Consider the following 21,978-nt stretch of genomic DNA (forward strand, 5'->3'; position numbering starts at 1 on the left):
CTGGAAATTACGATACCTATTCTGGCATTTAGCAAAATGGAATGATTTCGATAAGCCTATTTGACTTAAAACAGGAAATGCCCCAAAACATTGCCGCACCAGTCGATATTTTTTATTTCGTCAACATGGTCACCAGACCTGTGAGGAATGCCGTGACCGATGTTGGAGATTGTGACTATCAATCAACGGTCCTGTCATATTGCGTTGCATGATAGGGTTTGAAAATTCAGTACAAAGACTATAAAGACAAAAGACCTGTTTTTATTTTAATTTTACATAAAAACAAAAAAGACCATTCAAGTGAGTTTTTCCTCATTTTTGAGCCAGTAGGGTGAAAGCTGTAGCTAGCTACTAGTGAAATGAGGGTAATAAACCGATCCATCCATCCATCCATTTTCTTTGTCGCTTATCCTCACGAGGGTCGCGGGGAATGGCAGAGCCTATAACAGGTGTCAACGGATAGGAGGCGGGGTACACCCTGTACTGGTGGCCAGCCAATCGCAGGGTACGCAGCCGCGTTCACAATCACACCTAGGGTCAATTTGGAGTCTCCAATTAGTGTTGGATGTTTTTTGGGATGTGGGAAGGAACCGGAGTACCCGGAGGAAACCCACGCAGGCACGGGAGAACATGCAAACTCTGCACAGGCGGGTCCGGGTTTGAACCCTGGGACGTCAGGACTGTGAGGCCAACGCTTTACCAGCTGATCCACCGTAAAAAGAACAATGGACTTCATTCGAAACGTTACATGATGAACTGAACTAATTCATTTGAAAAGTTGGACGTGACCAAGCGGTTCTGAATTTTGCCTGTGATGGACTTTTACGGTTCAACTCTACAACCTCGAACACCCGCTAACGCAAGCATCTTGGAGCCGTTATTTTTTTTTTTTTTTTGTATTTGAAAAATCCTGAAAGACAAGTTAATTCGAACATCGCTACATAGGGAGAATTCTGTCACGTTACAGTACAATAAGAAAGCATCAACATCCACCGTCTCTTGAGGATTTCATTTTTTTCTTCAGCGTTTTCGCTCTTTTCCTTTCCACAGAGGCCAATTTGTAAAGGTCTCACGCTAATTACAAGCACGCTGGGAACCGTGAGGATGGGGGAATTCCCCCCCCCCCCCCGACCACCCCTCCCTTCCCTCATCCAAAGGGAGGATTTTTGCCTCATTGTGGCCGCGTCGGGAGCGGAGGATGTGCGGGCGTTGCTCGCGAGGGCTGATGTGGTTCTTTTGGCTCCGAAAACAATACAGCGCTGTCTGCTCCGGGTTAATGGAGGAAAGCGTTCACTCGTTCAATGAGGTGACATCATGGCATCAGTGGGACTTCCACACTTTCTTCCAGATGAACGAGGAAGTGTCCTGATTGCTCCGGAATGGCTTTGGCTAGTCTCCCGCTTGATCTACTTGGTTCTACGTTTTTTTGCAGTTAAGACTCACGAACGGCATTTTAATGTTTTATGTGTCACAACATTTGAGTTCCCCGGTTTAAGACTCGGTGCCCCCTCCTCGTGTTCTTTGTGCCGACATTTACGGGTCCAAATCCATGAAGACTTTCTTTATACCAGAAACGGAAACACCAAAAGGTGTATCAAACGGTTTTAGCTTAAATGGTAAAGCATTTTGATTGTAAATCGAAATTCCCGATTAAAGTCTGGGTGCCCCTTTAGTCCTTTTTAGATAGCGTTAACCACAGATGTCAAACTCAAGGCCTGAGGGCCAGATCCGGCCCGTCACATGATTTTATGTGGCCCGCAAAGGCAAATCACATGTATCAACTTCCATGATTTTTGTTCAATTTTGAACCAAAATTTCAAACTTGTCATGAGCAAGACTTGGCCACTGCCAAGAGGGGGGTGGCCACGCCACTGCTCAGAGCTATTTCACATTGGGACTGTAATTACACGGGTGATTAAGTTGGAGTTTTTGTCACTGGCAATTGGAAGTTCGTTGTGCCCTGAATTAGTGAGTTGCATTCACTGACAGTAGGAATCACCACCACTGAGAATAGTGTAGTGTTGAGCTATCCTCGTCTTTGCGTTTCTGTGCCACCACAGTTTAGTCCTGTCTTAGTTTTGTCACAAACCTGCGGTGCGGGGCTGGGCCCAAATGCAGGTCTCCAAGACGAGGACATGATGTTAGGAGTAGTTTTATTCAAAGCTGAGGTCATGCACGGTGTAAGCAGAGGTAAAGAAACGCTAAGCAAAGCCAGGATCCAAAAACGTTAAGTGAGGTCTGATGACTAGGAGACAAACTATGAACTAGGACTTGACTATGGAACATTAACTAAGGCAGGACGAAACTGAGGTGGAAACACTGTGACGAGGATAGCTCAACACTCCACCATTTTCAGTGGTGGAGATTCCTACTGTCAAGGAATGCAACACACTAACTCAGGGAACAACGCACAGCGAACTGCCGAATGCCAGTGACCAAAAGTCCAATTTAAAGACACCATCTAATTGCAGTCCCAATAAGAAACATCTGTGAGCGGTGACAGGTGTCACCGGCCAGGGCAGTGGCCACGCCCCTCTTGGCCGTGGTCCAGCCGGGCTCATGACAAGTTGATGTTTTATAGTCTGAGTGAAGTCCTAGTTCATGTTTCCTAGTTTGCCTCCTAGTCATCAGACCTCGTCTTTTGGATCCTACCTAGCCTAGCGTTTCTGTACCTCTGCCTTCTCGGACTGCTTACATTGTGTATGACCTCAGCTTTCAATAAAACTACGCCTAACATAATGCCCCCATCTCGGAGTCCTGCATTTGGGCCCAGCCACGCCCCCGAGGTTCGTGACTAAACTGTCATATAATAAATTAGATAGATAGATATTGCAAGCATTTTTGTGTTACCAAACATCAACAATAGCTGAAAAACCCATTACACTTGATTTCTGATTCCAAAACTAGTTGATAAATTTAACGTGTAAATATTACAGTTTTTCGTGCTATCAGTCGTAATGGCCCTCGGACAGAAACCGTAACTACAAAATGAGTTTGATACCCTTTGTGGGACCGTTGTGGAAACATCCAGTCCGTATCTGAAGGGACTTTCCTTACTGATACGTTAAATATGGAAACATAAAAGCTATCTCAAAGCGGGTACAGCTCAGTGGAACAGAAGTTTGACTGCAGATCAAAAGTCCTCAGTTTGAAATTGGTGGTCCCCTTCCTCTGTTGTTTGTAGGACTGTCCAATTCAAAGTATTTCTAGAATGTTATTTATACCTCAAACACGAAAAAAGAAACCTGTTTGAAGGGGTTATAGGTCACTTGCAGAGAGTGTATTCTCAGTCGACGCGAGGACTTCCTTTATTGGTTCCTCTTCATGAGCTCCCCAGTTCGGATCTGGTTGCACACTTCCTCTCGTTTGTAGTCAGCCAACTCTGCGGATTTATTTATACCTTAAAAACGAAGAATAAAACCTGCTTGAAGGCAGCGTGGCTCAGTTCAGATCTGGGTTCCGCCTCATGCAGTCGACAGCACCTGACATCAGCTTCACAGGCGTCGCCACCGCACCTTTCCCACGATGCAATGCTTCCGCTGAAATTGAGCACCGGCACCACCTGCAGGAGACAGGGAGACCAAACTCTGCTCCGAGTATGATTTGATGCCAGACAGCAAAAGAAGAGATTTAATTTGCAATTTATGGAAACCCTTTTTATTTGACATCCAACATTAATTGTTATTTAAAGTGTACAAAATGTAACAGTGCAAGTCGAGTTGCCCCATTCCAGTTGGTCTTCAGTTTGACTTTCAAGTAGTTTCAAGCGACGCCCAACCAACGAATGACAAATAATACAAGAGCTGTATCAAAAGTTCTGATTTGACAAAGATTAGACAACACCTTTTATTCACAACAGAGCTTCAACAGTTCTTGAATTGGAAGTCACGAGCTTGTGTCGAGTGAGGACACCGTTTAGCGCATATCAAGTAAAATTCTGGTGAAAGAATGTTAGCGGTGGTTGAGTCCAAAGTCCAACAAAAGGTGAGATGACGAACACGTGGAAAGAATCGAGTAACTCAACATGTTATCACAAGTAATAAATATACATATTTATATATGTAGAAACACACACACACACAGAACCATCACAAGTTGATCGGGCTACCTGTTATCGGGCTTGAGAGGTCAGATGATGGCATTGGCGTCAAGACTCACAGACCGCCTCAGTTTGTACGTTCAGCGCTCAGGTGAGGGCTTTTCTCTCCTTTGCAGTTGTCCGTGAGCGCTTTGGCCAGGGACTGAAGCACCTCCCTCTTGTCGTAAAGGTACATCTGCGTTTCCCACAGCATGTCCACCAGGATGGCGTCGCTCACTTCGTCCAGCATCACCTCCTGGGAAAGCTGCGGGCTCAGCCTGCGGGAGAGGTGAGGCCCATCGCATTAATTTGGAGCTACATCGCAAAAGGCTGTGGGAACACTTTCGCATTGTGGGCCACATACGGCCTCGGCAGACGTCAAGTGGGCCGGACCATTAAAATTATGCTGTAAACAACCAAAATATCATGTCTTTCCTTTGTTTTGGTGTCAAGTAGCACAAGAACATTAGGAAAGTGTTGAAATTAAATGAACATTCCTTTTACAAAACATTACAGGGTAAAAACAAAGTCAGAACAAGGAGGAGATGGTGCAGTGTTACTGTTTTCTCTGATCAAAACAATGTGCCCCCTAGCGTATAATCAATGTATTGCACTTTATTAAAAATATTTATCTCGTATCTTTTATGCATTTTTTTTACTTTTAAATTATCCTGCGGGCCTGATCGAGCCTCCTTGTGCGTCGGTTCTGCCCCACGCGCCGTATGTTTGTCACCCAGGACTTACACCCACATCATTTCAACCCCCCGCCCCCATTTTTAATACACTTGAAAAAATAAACTGCCTTTTCACATTGTTGTGTGTAGAATTCTGATGATGTGAATATTTTTCAGAGGCATTGTATAAATATTTGAAGAGCATTAGTAGGAAACTGACCACAACGAAAAGGGGGGTTGTGGTCATCTTCAGATGCATACCTGTGGTAGATGGTGTCGGTCATTTCACACCAGGCAGTGGCTCGGTCCACAGCGCACCCGTCAGAGTCCGTACACTGTCAGGTAGGGCGGCGGTGACGTCATACGCGTCGCTGACTTCATTTTTTCCAGTAATTTGGTGAGTGACCTGATACTCACGCAGTCCACCAGCATCTTGCCCAACTCCTTGGCACCTACGATGCTCTTGGCCAACTCCAGTGGATTGGAGGGTCGGAAAACATCCACGGAACTCACCGCCACCTGGGGAGGCTTTCCTGAAGACACACGGTGACAATGTGCAGTGTGAGAAAAGCAGTCCAAAGGCACTACATGTATGCATTTTATATACCGCTTATGCTTATTCGGGTCATGAGCAATGTTCCCTCTAATTTTTGACTTCCAGAATATCTTTTGCAACGCATGGTGAAAGCTGAATGATGCTCCCAAACAGTTTTAAGGTTAATGTTATGTTGCCTCCTGTATTTAAAATACAGATTTAGCTTTTTGGGCAACGTATCGTCTGTGCTTTAATCCTCGATCAAGCTGTGCCAAGTTGGAATTTTAACATTATCCACCATCTTATCCTGCACTTTCTCGTTCGGCTTCAGACCAAACCTTTTTTACTCAAAAAAAGAGAAAATCTCGTCCAGTTTCACCATTTTTCTTCCTTCTATTATTCACATAACCCGGTGTTTGTAATTATGTTTCCTCCTTTAAAATGGAGGGGGGGTGTCAGGTAAACAACGAATTAGCATGTGTAGCCCGGTGTGGCTGAGCAGCAGCTCTTTGTGAGAGGCAGTGTGCTGCAATGTTTAAAAAAAAAACATGTCTGGCTGTAGTTCACTGTGCTGGATCTGTTTTCCTCTGCGCTGAGACTATGCAACAAGTGCGCAAATGCGCAATTGCGCAGCTTAGAAGGAACATTGGTCAGGAGTGAGCTGGAGCCTGTCCCAGAGAACGTTTGGCGAGAGGCGGGGTTCACCCAAGATTATGAGTACATATGTGATTGAAAAATGACTACTGTTGAATAAATGATCGAACAAGAGCAATGATTTCCAAGCTTTATGGAGCCGAGGCACGGAAACCAGAAGGACCACAACGTGGAGCAGGAACAGACCAATGACATTTGCAAGAAATTAAATGGGTAAAGATGGTTTGAAATGAGAGTAATTTAAGTCACGAGCGTGCTCACGGAACAAATTACCGTATTTTCCGGACAACACGTCGCTATGTAGGACAAGTCCCAACACCCATAAAATCCACAAAAACGAAGATAAAAACATAAAAATCGCACTGTAGTATAAATTGAATTTGGGGGAAAATTTATTTGCTAAAATCCAACATCAAGAACAGACACGTCATTTAAAATTTAAATGACCAAGAATTTAAAATACAAATAGAGGCAACAACAGGCTGAACGGTATGCTTAAGTGACATGACACAACTGAGAACGTGCCTGGTAGGTTAACATAACATTAATAAGAGTTATCCCGATAACTACAGAATAAATAACATATGAAGAAGTTGACCAAAACCGTTTGTGTCACTTCAAATGTCCGGTAACTAAAATCCAATTAAATCTTAATCCTCGGTGTCACTTCTAAAACAAGTCCGTCAACTCCGGAGGTAGACGACGCGCCGCTTCCTCTTGTACGTCGCTTACATCAGACTCATCATCAGTGGCAGTTACAACTAGCCTATTCCAGCCTTTCTGAATCCCGACACGATGGTTTTAGTTGTCACAGAAGCCCGTACTTTGTCAAGTCATCCGATGACTTCCCGGAAAGTTGCACGGCGGATCCACCCGGAAGCTGTGCTCCCCATCAGTCATCAGATACAGGGGCCTAGAACGCCCTCTTACGGTTTTCAGTGTGAAAATAACAGATAAGCGACTTGAAAAATGGATGGATAGATTTAATAATGTGTTAATAATTTCTCATACAAGTGGCTCTGGAGAATAAGTCCCACCCCGGGCCAAACTATGAAAAAAAAAACGCGACTCAGTCTGGAAAATACGGTAAACTCCGAAGTTAAGGCACCACTGTATTTGACTTTTTTTTTTTTTATTCACAGGGACGCACATACAAGGGCTTACCAGTCCCAAGAGAAACCACAAGACCCAACTTCTTGATTTCTGCCCCATGACCCTGAGGAAGCAAGACAGAACGTGATCGGACGCCACACTTCTCGTTTCTTTTGAACACTCAAATCCAAGCAAGTCGAGTCACCTCTGCTTTCAGCACTTTGTAGTACCGATGCACCTCCGACATGGCGTCGAGCGTAGGGTTGTTGGACAACAGCCCGCCATCCAGGAAGCGTCCCATTGGCCGGAAGTAGGTGGGGGCAGCACCACTGGAGCGGGCAGCTCGCCACACGAGTTGTTCTTATGAAAAGAAATTGCCCTTTAAACGTGACTGCGGCATCAAGTGAGCAAGCCCGAACGTTTTTCCGTGCTGACAAAACTTCAAATTGTCTTTCAGTCAAGCAGACACACACCTTCATCCGTCACCTTCCTACACTTATTGGGCGGTTCCACTGTGTATCCTACTAGCAACACATCCTCATCCTCCCATCCTGCAAGGACGACACAGCTCGCACACGACGGCCACGCGGCGCGGCGGCCCACACGTGCGTCCTACCTCGCGGGACCGTGAGGGCTTTGAAGGTGGCGGTGGTGGCATACGGGGGCTCTCTGCGGACGGGAGGGTCGTAGTTCCTGAAAATGTGAAGCTCTCCCGGGTGTCTGTCTGCCAGGACACTGGTCACCATCACCCTATGTGAAGATAGATTTCAGACTTTAAAACCCATTCGTGGGCAGCGTCCCATTTTTGGGACATCGTGATTGTCACACATTATATCCAATATATCAAAATATTGTAGTGTTTTAATCTGAAACCATAATTTGGTATCAGGAGAGGATAACTCATCAGTCAAAGTTAGTATGGAGTTATTTCCCTTTCCTTCCTGACCCAACATGGCTGCCTCAAGTACACATGGAGCGTTTCCCAAGAGAAGAAAAATGAAAATGCTAATCCATCAGTATTGTTAATGTGTAAGTGTCGTTGTAGAATAACAATGAATTAATAAACATATCTAGTATGTACCATTTCACACAACTGATGACATACCCGTTCCAGTTTTGGGACATTGCCCGCGAGAGGGCACATCTTTTTTGCCCTTTGTTTTATGCGTTAAACAAAAAAGAAGTGTTATTTCCTTGATTGTGGCCTGTTAGGAGACTTTTTTTTCTTTGTCGCTTATCCTCACGAGGATCGCGGGGAGTGCTGGAGCATATCCCAGCTGTGAACAGGCAGGAGGCGGGGTACACCCTGAACTGGTGGCTAGCCAATCGCAGGGCACACAGCCGCACTCACAATCCCACCTAGGGGCAATTTAGAGTGTCCGATTAATGTCGCATGTTTCTTGGGATGTGGGAGGAAACCGGAGTGCCCGGAGAAAAGCCACGCAGGCACGGGGAGAACATGCAAACGCCACACAGGCGGGTCCGGGATTGAACCCGGGACCTCAGAACCGTGAGGCCAACACTTAACCAGCTGAACCACCGTGCTGCCCATTATTAATTTCATTTATATTTTAACATTTTTACTTCCCCGCTCAAAAAAACAATTTTTTTCAATTGAGTTCCACAAGTAATGTCACATGAATTGTGTACGGTGGCATTTGAAAAGACCGGTGTAGACTTTTTAAAGCCACTGTATATTTTGTATAATTTTGCTTTTATTTTTCACAGTATTATTGTATTTTCCCAAATTTTATAAATTGTAAAAAAAAAAAAAAAAGTAAAAATAAATATATATTTGAAAAACGGATTTTAATGTGTCCACCTAAAATTGAAAACAAAATTCAATTTTTTTTTCTCCAGGCAAAAAAAAAAAAAAAAAGGACTGCGTCTGAGACGGTTGATTTGTGCTATAATCGAGCGGGGTGAAGTAGTACCTGGGGTACTGAACATCTGCCATTTTGGTGTTCTCTCCAAACTCCTTCTTGAGAAAGTCCTCCAGCGGCGCCGACTCGTACGGCCGCGAGCCTCTGAACACCTGCTCCTTCATTCGAAAGTACAAACAGCGGAGGTACTCCATGGACTTCCCTGAAAATGGAAGCATCATCGTCATCATGTTCATCCTGGGATATGACAGCTGAAGTGAGTTTAAAAAAAAAAAAAAAATGTACAAACCGTGGACGATAGCGAGGGCCAGGATGCCGCCCGTGCTTGTGCCAGCCACCCAGTCGAAGAGCTCCCTGGTGGGCCGGCCGGCCTCTTTCTCCAGAGCGATGAGCAACTGGATTAGGACCAAGCCCCTGATTCCACCCCCGTCCAGACACAGCAGCGTGTCCATCCTTCAAAAGAGCAGTAAGAACACCGTAATAAACTGTTCCGCTTTCCTTATTAAAATAGCTACACACACGCACCTCTTTTTGCCCATTCTGGAACCGTCCACTTCCGACTTGCCTCTGCTCATTGCAGCGATTGCAGCCCCCATGTGCATCATGTCCTCAAACCCTGCGCGCCGATCAGAGGGAAGCGATTTGCGTGGTACCAAAACGTAATCGAGATCAAAAGAGGGAAATAAAAAAAGGGAGTGCATGCAAATGCCCTTTTTTGAGTAGAATTTTCTGTAATTAATTTCCTGACATTAAAGGAGACATATTGTGCATTTTTGTCCCACAAATGAGCAGTTCCCAGAATTATAGCACAATTTACACAACTATCGTCTTCTTGAAATGAAAGTCAGCAAGTTTACTGTAACCCCATCTCATACACTCATGAATGAGTGTATGAGTCCGGCTTTGCAACAGGATCGGCTCCTTATTTTTACAAGTGTGGGAAAAAAATATGCATGCCCAAAAAGTCAATAATGGGATTTTCAGCACTTTATACACGACACTGTGTGTGGGTGCGTGTGTCGCACAGGACATATCATCAAAACCATATTGAAAGTTTTGCCTGAAAGTGGCCCCGGATATTAACTCAGCCTGGCTGGTTACATTTGTGGAGTGGTTAATGTCTAAATTTACACACTGTTGGGGGTTTGGAGAGCACAATCACAGATGTTCTCAGAAATAGGCAAAAATACTACCAGTACTTGTTAACGGATAACTACAAGCAATTGAAAAATATACATAATATGTCCCCTTTTAATTGCAGATGTGCTCACTAAGTTATATTAAACTATGTACCTAAGTGCTGTGGTGCCTTAAGATACATCATGAAAGAACATTTAAAAGAATTACACAGTTTTGTCACACCTCGGGTCAATTCAATATAGCCATTGTGCTGCTGCCTGCTTTGGGCACCTGGGGGCAGTGTAAGACACAGTATTGTACATGGATTTCAATGCAGTATAGATGTCTCAGCTCCACACAGAAAATAAAGAATATACGGATGAGTACTGTTTTGACTGAATGTCTAAATGTGCTGCTGCACCATTGCTCGTATCCTTAAAAACTCCCATCAAGTCACTCGTATCTTAAGGCACCAATGCACCCAAGCACAGTACAATAAAATGTTAATGAGAGGCATCAAAGATCTTAACATTCACTGGAAGTCACTGATGTCAAACTCAAGGCCCGGGGGCCACATCCGGCCCCCCACATGATTTTGTGTGGCCCGCAGAGAAAAATCATGTGTATCAACTACCATGATTTTTTTGTTCAAATCTGTACCAAAATTTCGAATTGTATAAATTTTAACGTTGAGATATTAGAAGAATTTCTGTGTTACCAAACAACAATAGTTGGAAAAACCCACTATCCTTAATTTCATGCGTAAATATGACGAGGCGGTTTCACAGCCATAACGGCCCTTTCAGGTAAATCGCCAGTACAACGTGGCTCGCGACAAAAATGAGTTTGACACCCCTGCTGTTAGTGCTCCGTGTTAACATGGATATTTGAATTCAACAGCCTCCAGTGGCAGTGAATGAGTTTTAAGGAAGGACTGGTAGATGGCGAGCGGGATGACGGCGTTACCAATGCCTGGCACCGCGACCTTGTTGGCGATGGGCGGAGGGCTGCCAGAGGAGGGGGGCAGGCAGCGATGCACACCCACACTACACAGCATGTCCAGCAGTATCTTTCTATTAGGACCTTGTTTTTATTTTTTTTCCAAACAACATGCAAGGCATTGGCAGTTAGACTTGCACACACAAAGAAATGTTTTTAAAAAACTTTTACTTGAGTACAATTTTTGGCTCCTCTTCCCATCTTTGTCCAAATGTTTTTTTTTTCAAAGTTTGTTACAGCGTAATACGTCAAGTACTACTAATCTACGACTTTGAATAATCCATGGATTTGATTTTTAACTCTGTGGCAGTACCTTTGCTTGTACGAGCGGCGATCAGCCCCGGGGTCTCTCCCAAGTCGTTGTGGATCTCCACGTCGGCACCGAACACGATCAGAGCTTTGATCAACTCCATGTGATCCATCTGTCCGGACATAAATACGTACATTATTTAATTTGTCCGGGATTGAGGGCCACAAAACCTCAGCCAGGCACCTTCATGGCGAGGTGCAACGCCGTGTTGCCGTCCTGCCCCTTCAGATTGGCGTTGGCGCCGTGTGTGAGCAAGACCATGGCTGCCTCGAAGCGACCCTTCTTGGTGCAAATGTGGAGCGCGCTCTCGCCGGTCTTACTGAGGTAGTTGATTGCGCTGCCCCTCTCCAGCAGCATGCGACACATCTAGAATGTGGAATGTGGCCAAGCTGTCACTTTTGGGAAGTAACTGTTACTGTATTTAAGTAGATTTTCAGTTATCGATACTTCGAATAGCTTAAATAACAGACGGCAACAACATGGAGGAAAGTGAACGAGGGAGTATTGACATCAACGGAAACGGCTTCAGAGAAGCAAGATATTCTCCATCCATCATTTTTCATTCAAAAATCCATCCGTTCATCCATTTTCTTAGCCGCCTATCCTCACAAGGGTCGCGGGAGTGCCGGAGCCTATCCCAGCTGTCGACGGGCAGGAGGCGGGGTACACCCAGAACTGGTCGCCAGCCAATCGCAGGGCACATAGAGATAAAGAGCCGCACTCGCAATCACGCCTAGGGGCAATTTAGTGTGTCCAATTAATGTTGCGTGTTTTTGGGATGTGGGAGGAAACCGGAGCGCCCGGAGAAAACCCACGCAGCCACAGGGAGAACATGCAAACTCCACACAGGCGGAGCCGGGATTGAACCCGGTGTGACGGTCTGACCGCTCCCCCGTGCTGAAAAGTCTCCCTGTGATGAATGCGCATGCGTTACTAACAGGGGAACTCTGGGTACGTAGCAGACGCGTACCAGTCTCATAGTTCCTTTTCTTCTACATAGAGCACATGTGTCAAACTCAAGGCCCGGGGGCCAGATCCGGCCCACTGCATGATTTTATGTGGCCCGCCAAGGCGAATTATGAGTATGAACACCCCTGATTTTTGTTAAAATCTCTACCAAAGTATCAATTTGTCATATCATAAATGATAATGTTGAGGTATTACAAGCATTATTGTGTACCCAAGCATCAGCAATACTTTATAAACACATTAACCTTGAGTTCTAATTCCAAAACTAGCACATAAATTTCCCGTGTAAATATGATGGGGTGAAAGAGTTTCATGGTTTCACAGTCATAACGGCCCTCTGAGGAAAACCGTAACTACAACGTACCCCGCAACAAAAATGAGTTTGACACCCCTGACATAGTGGGAGCTAACATACGTTATATCCTAACCTAACCTTAAAACAAAAGTTGATAAAAAGATAAGCACTTATATGTACGTTCGCCGCGTTCGTCTTTCCGAGACGTGCATAGCGAACATGAACACTCGGCGACAAGTTGTCGAATGGCGCATATCGAAGCGTGGATGGGGACGTTTCAGAATGACCGGAAGTTTAAAAAAATATACGCGCATGCGCATTAAATCACAAGGAGAATTTTCAGCAGCGGGACCTCAGAACTGTGAGGCCAACGCTTTCCAGCTGAGCCACCGTGCCGCCCTCGTCTAAAATCTGTTAAAAATAATAAAAACACAAATATGTTTTTTGTTAATCGCTCCGTTTACAATGTTATCAAAGTTGGGGAACTCACGACATGGAAGGGGATTTTTTTTCCCCACTTCCTCTTCCATCATAGCATTTTCTATGTGCTCAACCCCCCCCCCCAAAAAAAAAAAAAAAACGAGAAGCTATTTCATGTGCAGAGAAGCGATGTGATGTCGCTCACCTCTGCAGTTTTAGCCCAGTGGAGGGGGGTCCCGCCATACAAAGAGTCTTCCGCGTGCAGCTGGTCAGGATCCGCTTTCAGGATCTCTTCTGTACAGCTGACAACAATTCGTATGATGTGCATCGCATCAAATAGCATGAAAACTGTCAAGGGAATCTAAATATCTAAATAACGGATGTATTAAAAATGAATTTACTGACTCGGGCTGTGGAATTTACGAAAACGAATAAACCTCATGATGAATTTCTCAGAATATTCAAACCAATATATGACTAAAAACGCTGAAATCAAAGAGTAAAACATAAAATCAGAAAGTGATAACCAGTATATCGCCAAAGGTCCAATATAAGCCTGTAAAAAGAGACATACACAATGTCATGTCATTATCCAAGCCGCTTATCCTCACAGGGGTTGCGGGAAAGCTGGAGCCTATCCCAGCTAGCTTCGGGCGAAAGGCGGACTACACCCTGAACTGGTCGCCAGTCAGTCACAGGGCAAATGTCGACACAGTCACTGAGCAGGAATCGAACCCGCGCTGCCCGCGCCAAAGGCAGGCGTGTGCACCACTACACCATTGGTTACTCCCCCACATACACAATGCATAAAACATAACATCAAAGAAACAGGAAAGAAAAGAATTAGGAGAAAGTTCACTAGTATTATGTGGAAGAAAATATTATACAGTACAGTGAAGAAAATGAAAAATTATTGATATTAGTAATTTATTGATTGTAACCAAGTTGACATGAAAATTGTGAAAAAGGTAATTCTGGGAATCTCCATCTTATCATTCAAAATTGGACAATTCCAAAATGAAATTATCACCTCTTCTCACTGTACTTCACGGCAGAGTGGATCGGGTAGCCGGCGCCGCCGGGGACGTTGCACTTGGCCCCGCCCCCCAAGAGGGCTTTGACGGCCTCCATTCGGCCCAGGCGGCAAGAAACGTGGAGCGGCGTCTCCCTGCTGTTGTTCAGCTCGTTCACTCCCGAGCACAAGCGCGAGCACAACACCTGCCCGGCGACAGAACAGCAGCGCCGGAATGAGAAGAAAATTTACAACTGAGGAGATGGATTAAAAAATTGTTTGTTATATGGAAAGACTGTATCAAAATTTGGATGAACATCATACAAAGTGAGAGGGTCTCAAAATGGCTGACTGTGCACGCGCATTCAGGCTCTGTTGCCTTCCACGTTTCGCCATTCTGGCATTTTTCTTGACACGAAAAACAGAAGTTTCACTCTCGGTTCCCAATCATAATGCAGTGCAGTTAATTCCTTCCTACAAGTTGCAACTAATCAAGTTTGCACTTGCTGGATTTCTGTAATGGGTTTAAAGGTCAGGTGTCACGCCTATAAACATTCTAAAATAGATATTGTAATGAAAAATACATATAACATTATTTACTTCAATGCCCATTCGAAAAACTAAATATGAGCGGAGAGCGCGTCACCCATGCGGAAAGTTGCGGAAGTCTCGTTCGACATCCAAGTGGTCGCCATATTGCCTGCAACGTCTGTCCGTTATGTCACACCGGGACATTCGCATTGAAAACACGCTGTGCCACCTACTATGGGAGACGGAAGCTCTTTTCAAAGAAGAGAACATCTCACAAATCGAGTGGAGTGACCGGGGCAATATTATCCTATCGTTCCGTTTTGTGCCATATTTAGATGATATGTGGATCACCTCGAACAACAGACTCCTAGACAGTACGTATGAGCCAGCCCGGCTGACGCCGTCCGCCGCGGACACAATCGAGTGAAGTGACCGGGGCAATATTAATCTATCGTTTCGAGCATTATTTAGATGATATGCGGATCACTTCTCACTAACAACAGGCTCCCAGACAGTATGTATGAGCTACCCGGATGGCGCCGCGATGAGCCAACCCGGCCGAAGCCGTCTGCGGCGTTGACGGGTGCATCGACACATTTAGCACCCCTGACTTACACACGCGGATCTTTTATTACGTTCTGAGAGCATTACGTCGTCTGCCCCAACGATTATTTTTCTCGTAGCTCTCTGCACACCTACCTGTCATTTGGAACCCACGAAGCTCTCGTCTTTTGCACCCATGCAATCCATTTTTCACGACGAACTGGGTCTTTTTGAAAAGTATGAAGAATGAACACATCCTCCCGAGTGTTCGAGCAATATCCAGCAATACAACGACCCGGCATTTTGGCTAACACGAAGGAACGAGCTACCTTCCCGGAGGTAAAACTAATATAAACAAAGGAGCCCACTTGGGGGTGGTCCTGCCATGTAAGTCACTTCGCGCCTTTTCTCGAAAACAAATCCCTCGAGAGGATTTTCGTGGCGGGAGTGACAAAAAAAACATTAAAAAAAAAAAAAAAACACGGAAAACGGATGGGTCCATTCCGGCTGCCATTTTTTCCCATTAATAACATACTAAAAATCATCCCAAAAAAAGACAGTGGACCTTTAAGGTTGCCCCTAATGTTGCCATCAACTGGGAATACTTCCCAGAAGTCTCGGATGCAACAGTAGCTTTTTTAAAAAGTTGTTTTATTGTTATTAAGCTGCTCAGACACTGAATAGCTGGCTGTAGTTAGAACTGAATGTAAAATAAGTTAAAATAAGACAACTCTCATGCCTACTCTCTTCTGCTTTTCATTTGTGTTGGTTTATTCCTCTAATTTATTCCAATGGAATTAATATTTCACTCTTTAATTCCCAGATCATGAGCGTCCCCATTCGGAAACTTTTAGAAGATAATATGTTACTCGAGGGTCTGGACCCGCTCACCTGGATGACGGCAGGGGAGTCGTGCTTGGCGGCAATGTGCATGGGCGTCTCTCCCTGGTGGTCTCTGATGTCCGTGCGAGCCTGGCTCTCCTCGAGCAGCTCCTTCACGCAGGCCACGTCGCTTCGCTCGCACGCCAGGTGCAGCGGCGTCTGGCCGAGTGCGTCCCGAGCGTTGATCTGACTGCAAACATAAAACCCATTACAGTTAACCTGATTTACGTCGGGCGATATATTCTCGGTCAGGGGTGTGAAACTTCATTTTTCCACCCAGTTATGGTTTCCCTCGGAGGGTCGTTCTGACTGCGGACCGATATAAATGTATTATAATCTCATTATCATCTCATATACAGTACAAATCACTGGACTAGTTTTGAAATCAGAATCCAGTAAACAAGCACGGTTAATAACAAAAAATATTTGTAATATATTAACGTAATGGAAAGAGAAGACAATTTGTGATTGTTGTATGTACACAGTTTTAAGGACCCGGGTTCAATTCCAGGATCCCCTGTATGGAGTTTGCATGTTCTCCCTGTGCCTGCGTGGGTTTTCTCCGGGCACTCTGCTTTCCTCCCACATCCCAAAAACATGCAACATTAATTAGACACTCTAAATTGCCCCTAGGTGTGATTGTGAGTGCGACTGTTTGTCTCTATGTGCCCTGTGAGTGGCTGGCAACCAGTTCAGGGTGTACCCCGCCTCCTGCCCGTTGACAGCTCGGATAGGCTCCAACACTCCCCGCGACCCTCGTGAGGATAAGCGGCAAAGAAAATGGATGGATGGATAGATGGTATTTTAGCAAAAAAACAGTTCAACACACGTGATTTGCTATCAGAGGCCACATAAAATCATGTGAGGGGACAGAATTGACCCCTGGTCCACCAGTTTGACACCTGTGTTCTAGACCCACCTTCAACAATTAAAAATCTATGATATGGAGATCTTATCAAAAAACATTTCCTCCACATGCTTGAAACATTTTTTTTTAAATTAAAGTGCAAAATGTATGCATAGCTTGCGTAGCTGTTCCTTTAAGAGAGGAGGCAGGGCCTGATGGGATTGCATGCAACTTTGGCAAGCCCGTTTTTTGAGTATTTGAGCAAACCCATGGAACAAAAACAATCATAAGAAAAATCTGTGCTACATTGGGGGAACACCACAGCCCCAATCCCCATCAGCTTTGGATCGATTTATACGGAACTAAATGCCGGTCGACAACAAATTCCAGAGAACCTCGTCTCACCTCTGGACGTAGTTGTGTTTCAGACACTCCCTGAGGCCCGTGTCCACGGCAATGTGAGCGGCGCTCCAATTCGGGTGGTTGCGCAGGCAGTCCACGATCATCTGGGCGGTCTCGGGCTTCATTGGCGGGAGAATGTCGTAAAAGGGCGGAAGCTTAAGCGCGTACTGCGGGAACCAGTTCATGGCGTCCTCCTCTGACGCCACCTGGAAAAGCCTTGAGTCGAAAGTGACGCATATTTAGAAGCTAATCACACCTCTTATGTTCTCACCTTTATCTGGATAGATTTGTTACCGACACCTCTAAAACTGTGAAACTGATTTTCTGAAAATCATCAATCAGTATCCTTGTATTGCTCAACATCCATCCATGTGTGGCGTTTGAAAGCAGGTAAACAAAAATGGACATGTCACACACTGACCTGAGGGCTGCCGCCGGAGTGTCGGGACATATCAGGACACAATCCCACGACTGGCACTGGGGGTTCTTATAGAGAACCAGACGTCCTTCCTGCCTCAGCTTGACCTTCCCTCCCCCGTCGTAGTCGGACAACTGCACGTCCCTCACCCGGTAAGGGTTGGTGAACAGGGTGGATACGGACGACACGGTGTCCAAAAGACGCCCCAGGAACTGCATCGTGACCTGGAAGGAAACGCGATTTTGAATGCCAGCGTGCGGGCTGATACGGTGGAAGCTCGGAATTTGATCATTTTTACACACTTGGCCAATAAAGCTGATTCTGGTTCTGATTCCTGGATTAATGTAGACAGTATATTGCTGTGTTTGGAGTCACTTCCTTTGCTCAAAAAGTGCCAAAAATAGGGCCTCTGGTCTTTAAATGGGCCAATCAAGCATTTTATCAATTCTTTGCATTACTTTAGCTGTCTTGCTTTTTAATTGGTTAATTTAATTTTATTTATACATACTACAATTTACATTTTTGTTTATTGATTTAATTAAGTAATAAGAATCATCCTTATTTTGAAAGGCATGTCAAAAACAGGCAGAACGGTGGAGTAACTGGTAAAGCGTTGGCCTCACAGTTCTGAGGTCACGGGTTCAATCCCGGACGCGCCTATGTGGAGTTTGCATGTTCCCCCAGTGCCTGCGTGGGTTTTCTCCGGGCACTCCGGTTTCCTCCCACATCCCAAAAACATCCAACGTTAAAGTGTGAGGTGTGATTGTGAGTGTGACTGTCGTCTGTCTCTATGTGCACTGCGATTGGCTGGCAACCAGTTCAGGGTGTACCCCGCGTCCTGCCCGTTGACAGCTGGAATAGCCTCTAGCACTCGCTGCGACCCTTGTGAGGATAAGCAGCTTAGAAAATGTATGGATGGATGGATGGATGTCAAAAACACAGTAGGTGGAACTGCTTTAATACGACAGACAAAACCGATCCCAAAACAACTTGGTTGGTACCATGAAAAAATATTTGTCACCTTGCAGTGACTGAACATATTGAACATGGGTGGTATATATATATATTTTTTTTTTTGGGAGGCTGGCTTGAACCAAAGTTTGAGAGGGACCAGAATAATTATGTGCTCTTAATAAAAGTATGATGCTTTTATTTTAAAAAGCAGGATATGTCCAAATGTCCTCACTGCTAGGCTCCCATGTTCCCGCCCCCATCCTATAAAATGTTAGCACATGCTAATACCTGGTTTTCAGCAAAACATGAAATCCTAAATATTGATTTACTGAAGTTCAGGTTAAAGTCTCAATTGCTACTACGTCACCAAAATGAAGAAAAACATCTGGCTGGCAGAAGGCGCGCAAAGGAGTCGGAAGCTAGCTGCAAACATGGCCGGCCGGGACTTTAATAAAAACTTTGCACAAGTTCAGAAGCAGCTGTCAAGACAAGTTACGGCCTATCTCACAAAATCCCCCCCCCGCACCCACAATCATTTTCTGACAGATAATTTTTTTTCCCCCTGGCTCTGTATGAAGTTTGCTATGTACCGACACTGTCCACCTACTCATCTTCTATATAGGCAATGAAAGTGAGAACAGGAAGTGATACCTTCACTGAGGTGAACGCAAAAATAAACCCCAACAACTTTGTTTTACCGAATGCTGAAATTAGCAAACTCAATCTCAGACTGCAGAGGAAAAGGAATGTTACTGTGCCGGACAGTCGTGGCCTTCGTGAGACAATTGGCGCTTCTCACGAGCAAAACAACAACAGCACTCACGTGCCAACTCTGAAAGAAACCACACTGTCATCTGATCATTTCCACAAGTACCGATTCTCGTTCGAATTGCTGCATGTTGAGCTTTCGAGGTGATTTCAAGGCTACAAAGCAGTTGAGAGTGAAAATGCTTTGGTCTCTCTTCAGCAGTGCGGATAATGCACCAGGTCATGGTCAGATGAAACTGACACACTTCCAGTACACCAATTTAAGTCACCGCTTGAGATACTCTACTCCGTTCAAGAAAATTACTTTTCACACATTTTCTTACCCCAATTCATAACATCAAATGGGGAACATCCTTATTATTCTGAGTCAGATGCGCATTTAATGAAAATACATAGTGCACGGTTTGTTTTTTTTTTTTTTTTGTACTATAAATGTTGGTGGTTGCCACAGCAAACAGATGAGTTTTTCTGAAAATATCTTACAGAGCTTCTTCTTTTTCTTTCAGCTTGTCCCGTTAGGGGTCGCAACAGCGTGTCATCTTTTTCCATCTAAGCCCATTTTGTGCATCTTCCTCTCTAACACCCTCTGTCCTCATATCATCCCTCACAACAGCCATCAACCTTTTCTTTGGTGTACCTCTCCCTCTTTTGCCTGGCAGCTCCATCCTAAGCACCCTTCTACCAATATATTCACTGTCTCGCCTCTAGCTATGTCCAAACCATCGAAGTCTGTACTCTCGAAAATTGTCTCCAAAGCATCCAACTTTTGCTGTCCCCCTAATGAGCTCATTTCGAACCCTGTCCGAGCGAGAACCTCAGCATCTTCATTTCTGCCACCTCCAGTTCTGCTTCCTGTTGTTTCTTCAGTGCCACCGTCTCTAATCCGTACGTCATGGCCGGTCTCACCACTGTTTTATAAACTTTGCCCTTAATCCTTCCAGAGTCACATAGAACACCTTCCACCAAGTATTCCACCCCGCTTGGACCCGTTTCTTCACTTCCTTTACCACATCTCCTCTGTACTGTCGACCCAAAGTATTTGAAGTCATCCACCTTCACTATCTCTTCTCCCTGGAGGATACTCTGTTTTACTTCAGCTAATCTTCATTCCTCTCCTTTCCAGTGCGTGCTTCCATCTTTCCAATTGTTCCTCCACCTGGTCCCTGCTTTCACTGCACTTCACAATATCATTAGCGAACATCATGGTCCAAGTGGAATTCAATCTAACCTCATCTGTCAGTCTGTCCGTTACTACTGCAAACAGGAAGGGGCTCAGGGCGGATCCCTGATGCAGTCCCACCGCCACCTTTAATTCTTCTGACACACCTACGGCACATCTCGCCGCTGTTCTGCTGTCCTCATACATGTCCTGTACTATTTTAATATACGTATTTCTCCGCCACACCGGACTTGCGCATGCTGTACCGCAGTTCCTCTCTTGGTACTCTGTCATGGGCTTTCTCTCGGTCTACAAAGACACAATTTGGCTCCTTCTGACCTTCTCTGTACTTTTCCACTAGCATCCGCATCCTCAAGCCAAGGGTCAAGAGTTTGTATCTCACTGGGGCTTCTACTCCACAAGAGGGCTTGCGTCGGGAAGGGCATCCAGCGTAAAAACTGTGCCAATTAAATATGAGCGTTCATCTGAGATGTCACACTGTGGCGACCCCTAGCGGGACAGGCCGAAAGAAACTTACATGCTCAAGGCAAATAATGCATCTGTGGTGTACACTATCTCTCTCTCTCTCTCTCTCTCTCTCTCTCTGTGTATGTATGTATGTATATATATATATATATATATATGTGTAGACATACACCCCGCTAAAAAAATGTATAGAACATTTCTAAACAGTTTCTAAAGAACTATAGAACTTTAGGACCCAAGTCCTATATAATTTCTATAGAAAACATTCTGTTCTGTAGAAATTCTATAGAAAACCACAGCCAAAGTTCTATAGAACAAATTGTTCTGTACAAATTCTATAGAATTCTTTAGATTTGTGGTAAATTATTTTACCTTTTTTGTGTAACCATGCCTACGGGACTGCTGTATACAATAATACATTTACTCATACAACAAGTACAACCTTCAAGCGTGATAATAATAACAAGTGTCGCTTTGCCGTTTATAGTACGGTACTGGGGGGCGGGCTACTTCGGAAGTAACGATAGAATCAACGTTTCTCCCAGCTTGGCTATCATTTAATTGAACTTCAATGAAAAAGGATGAGATTGGAGGCGAAACTCCATTATGACTGCTAATCAAATTCCGCTCGCAAGTTTCTAGCCGTCCAGTGACATTTTCGCGTGACAACACAACGTCACAGCCAAGAGGCGGCGCGAATAGTCATTTAATGGGGTTTAAAAACCGGCCTTCTATAGTTCAAACCATTCATAAATTCAATTTCCCCCTTCCCCGCCAATCGAATAATCGTATTATGTATCATAGAAGCATTTACTTACGACTAGCTCTCTCCTCCCGTGTTGATGTCTGATTTATGACAGCAACGCCAACAACCGCCGCCATGCAACCAAACTTGATGAGTGACGTCACGAAAACCAATCACCGATCACCTTAGCAGTAAGTAGGCGG

The 21,978-nt window shown here is 44.8% G+C and overlaps 1 protein-coding gene across 4 annotated transcripts; it reads right to left on the minus strand.

Moving 5' to 3' along the window:
- Positions 1-194: 194 nt before the first annotated feature.
- On the minus strand, positions 195-21,978 carry pla2g6 (phospholipase A2, group VI (cytosolic, calcium-independent)). Of its 4 annotated transcripts, XR_009796338.1 has the most exons (21): positions 21,849-21,978; positions 17,667-17,887; positions 17,249-17,461; positions 16,006-16,186; positions 14,059-14,246; positions 13,234-13,330; positions 11,528-11,710; positions 11,348-11,456; positions 11,002-11,118; positions 9,442-9,532; positions 9,206-9,369; positions 8,968-9,118; positions 7,650-7,783; positions 7,507-7,584; positions 7,239-7,393; positions 7,106-7,157; positions 5,170-5,285; positions 5,014-5,087; positions 4,109-4,356; positions 3,483-3,562; positions 195-3,382 (listed from the first exon to the last, which is right to left on the minus strand). XR_009796338.1 is itself a non-coding variant. In XM_061829225.1 (19 exons), the coding sequence occupies exons 2-19, from the start codon at positions 17,879-17,881 to the stop codon at positions 4,167-4,169; spliced, it is 2,508 nt and encodes an 835-aa protein (XP_061685209.1). In that variant the 5' UTR covers positions 17,882-17,887; positions 21,849-21,978; the 3' UTR covers positions 3,816-4,166. The 4 variants fall into 4 exon arrangements, 1 of the variants encoding a protein (XP_061685209.1); XR_009796337.1 differs by having other exon boundaries at positions 195-3,562; XR_009796339.1 differs by lacking the exon at positions 7,507-7,584 and having other exon boundaries at positions 198-3,562.

This window comes from Syngnathoides biaculeatus, chromosome 9, assembly GCF_019802595.1.
Source record: "Syngnathoides biaculeatus isolate LvHL_M chromosome 9, ASM1980259v1, whole genome shotgun sequence".
In the NCBI taxonomy this organism is placed as follows: domain Eukaryota; kingdom Metazoa; phylum Chordata; class Actinopteri; order Syngnathiformes; family Syngnathidae; genus Syngnathoides; species Syngnathoides biaculeatus.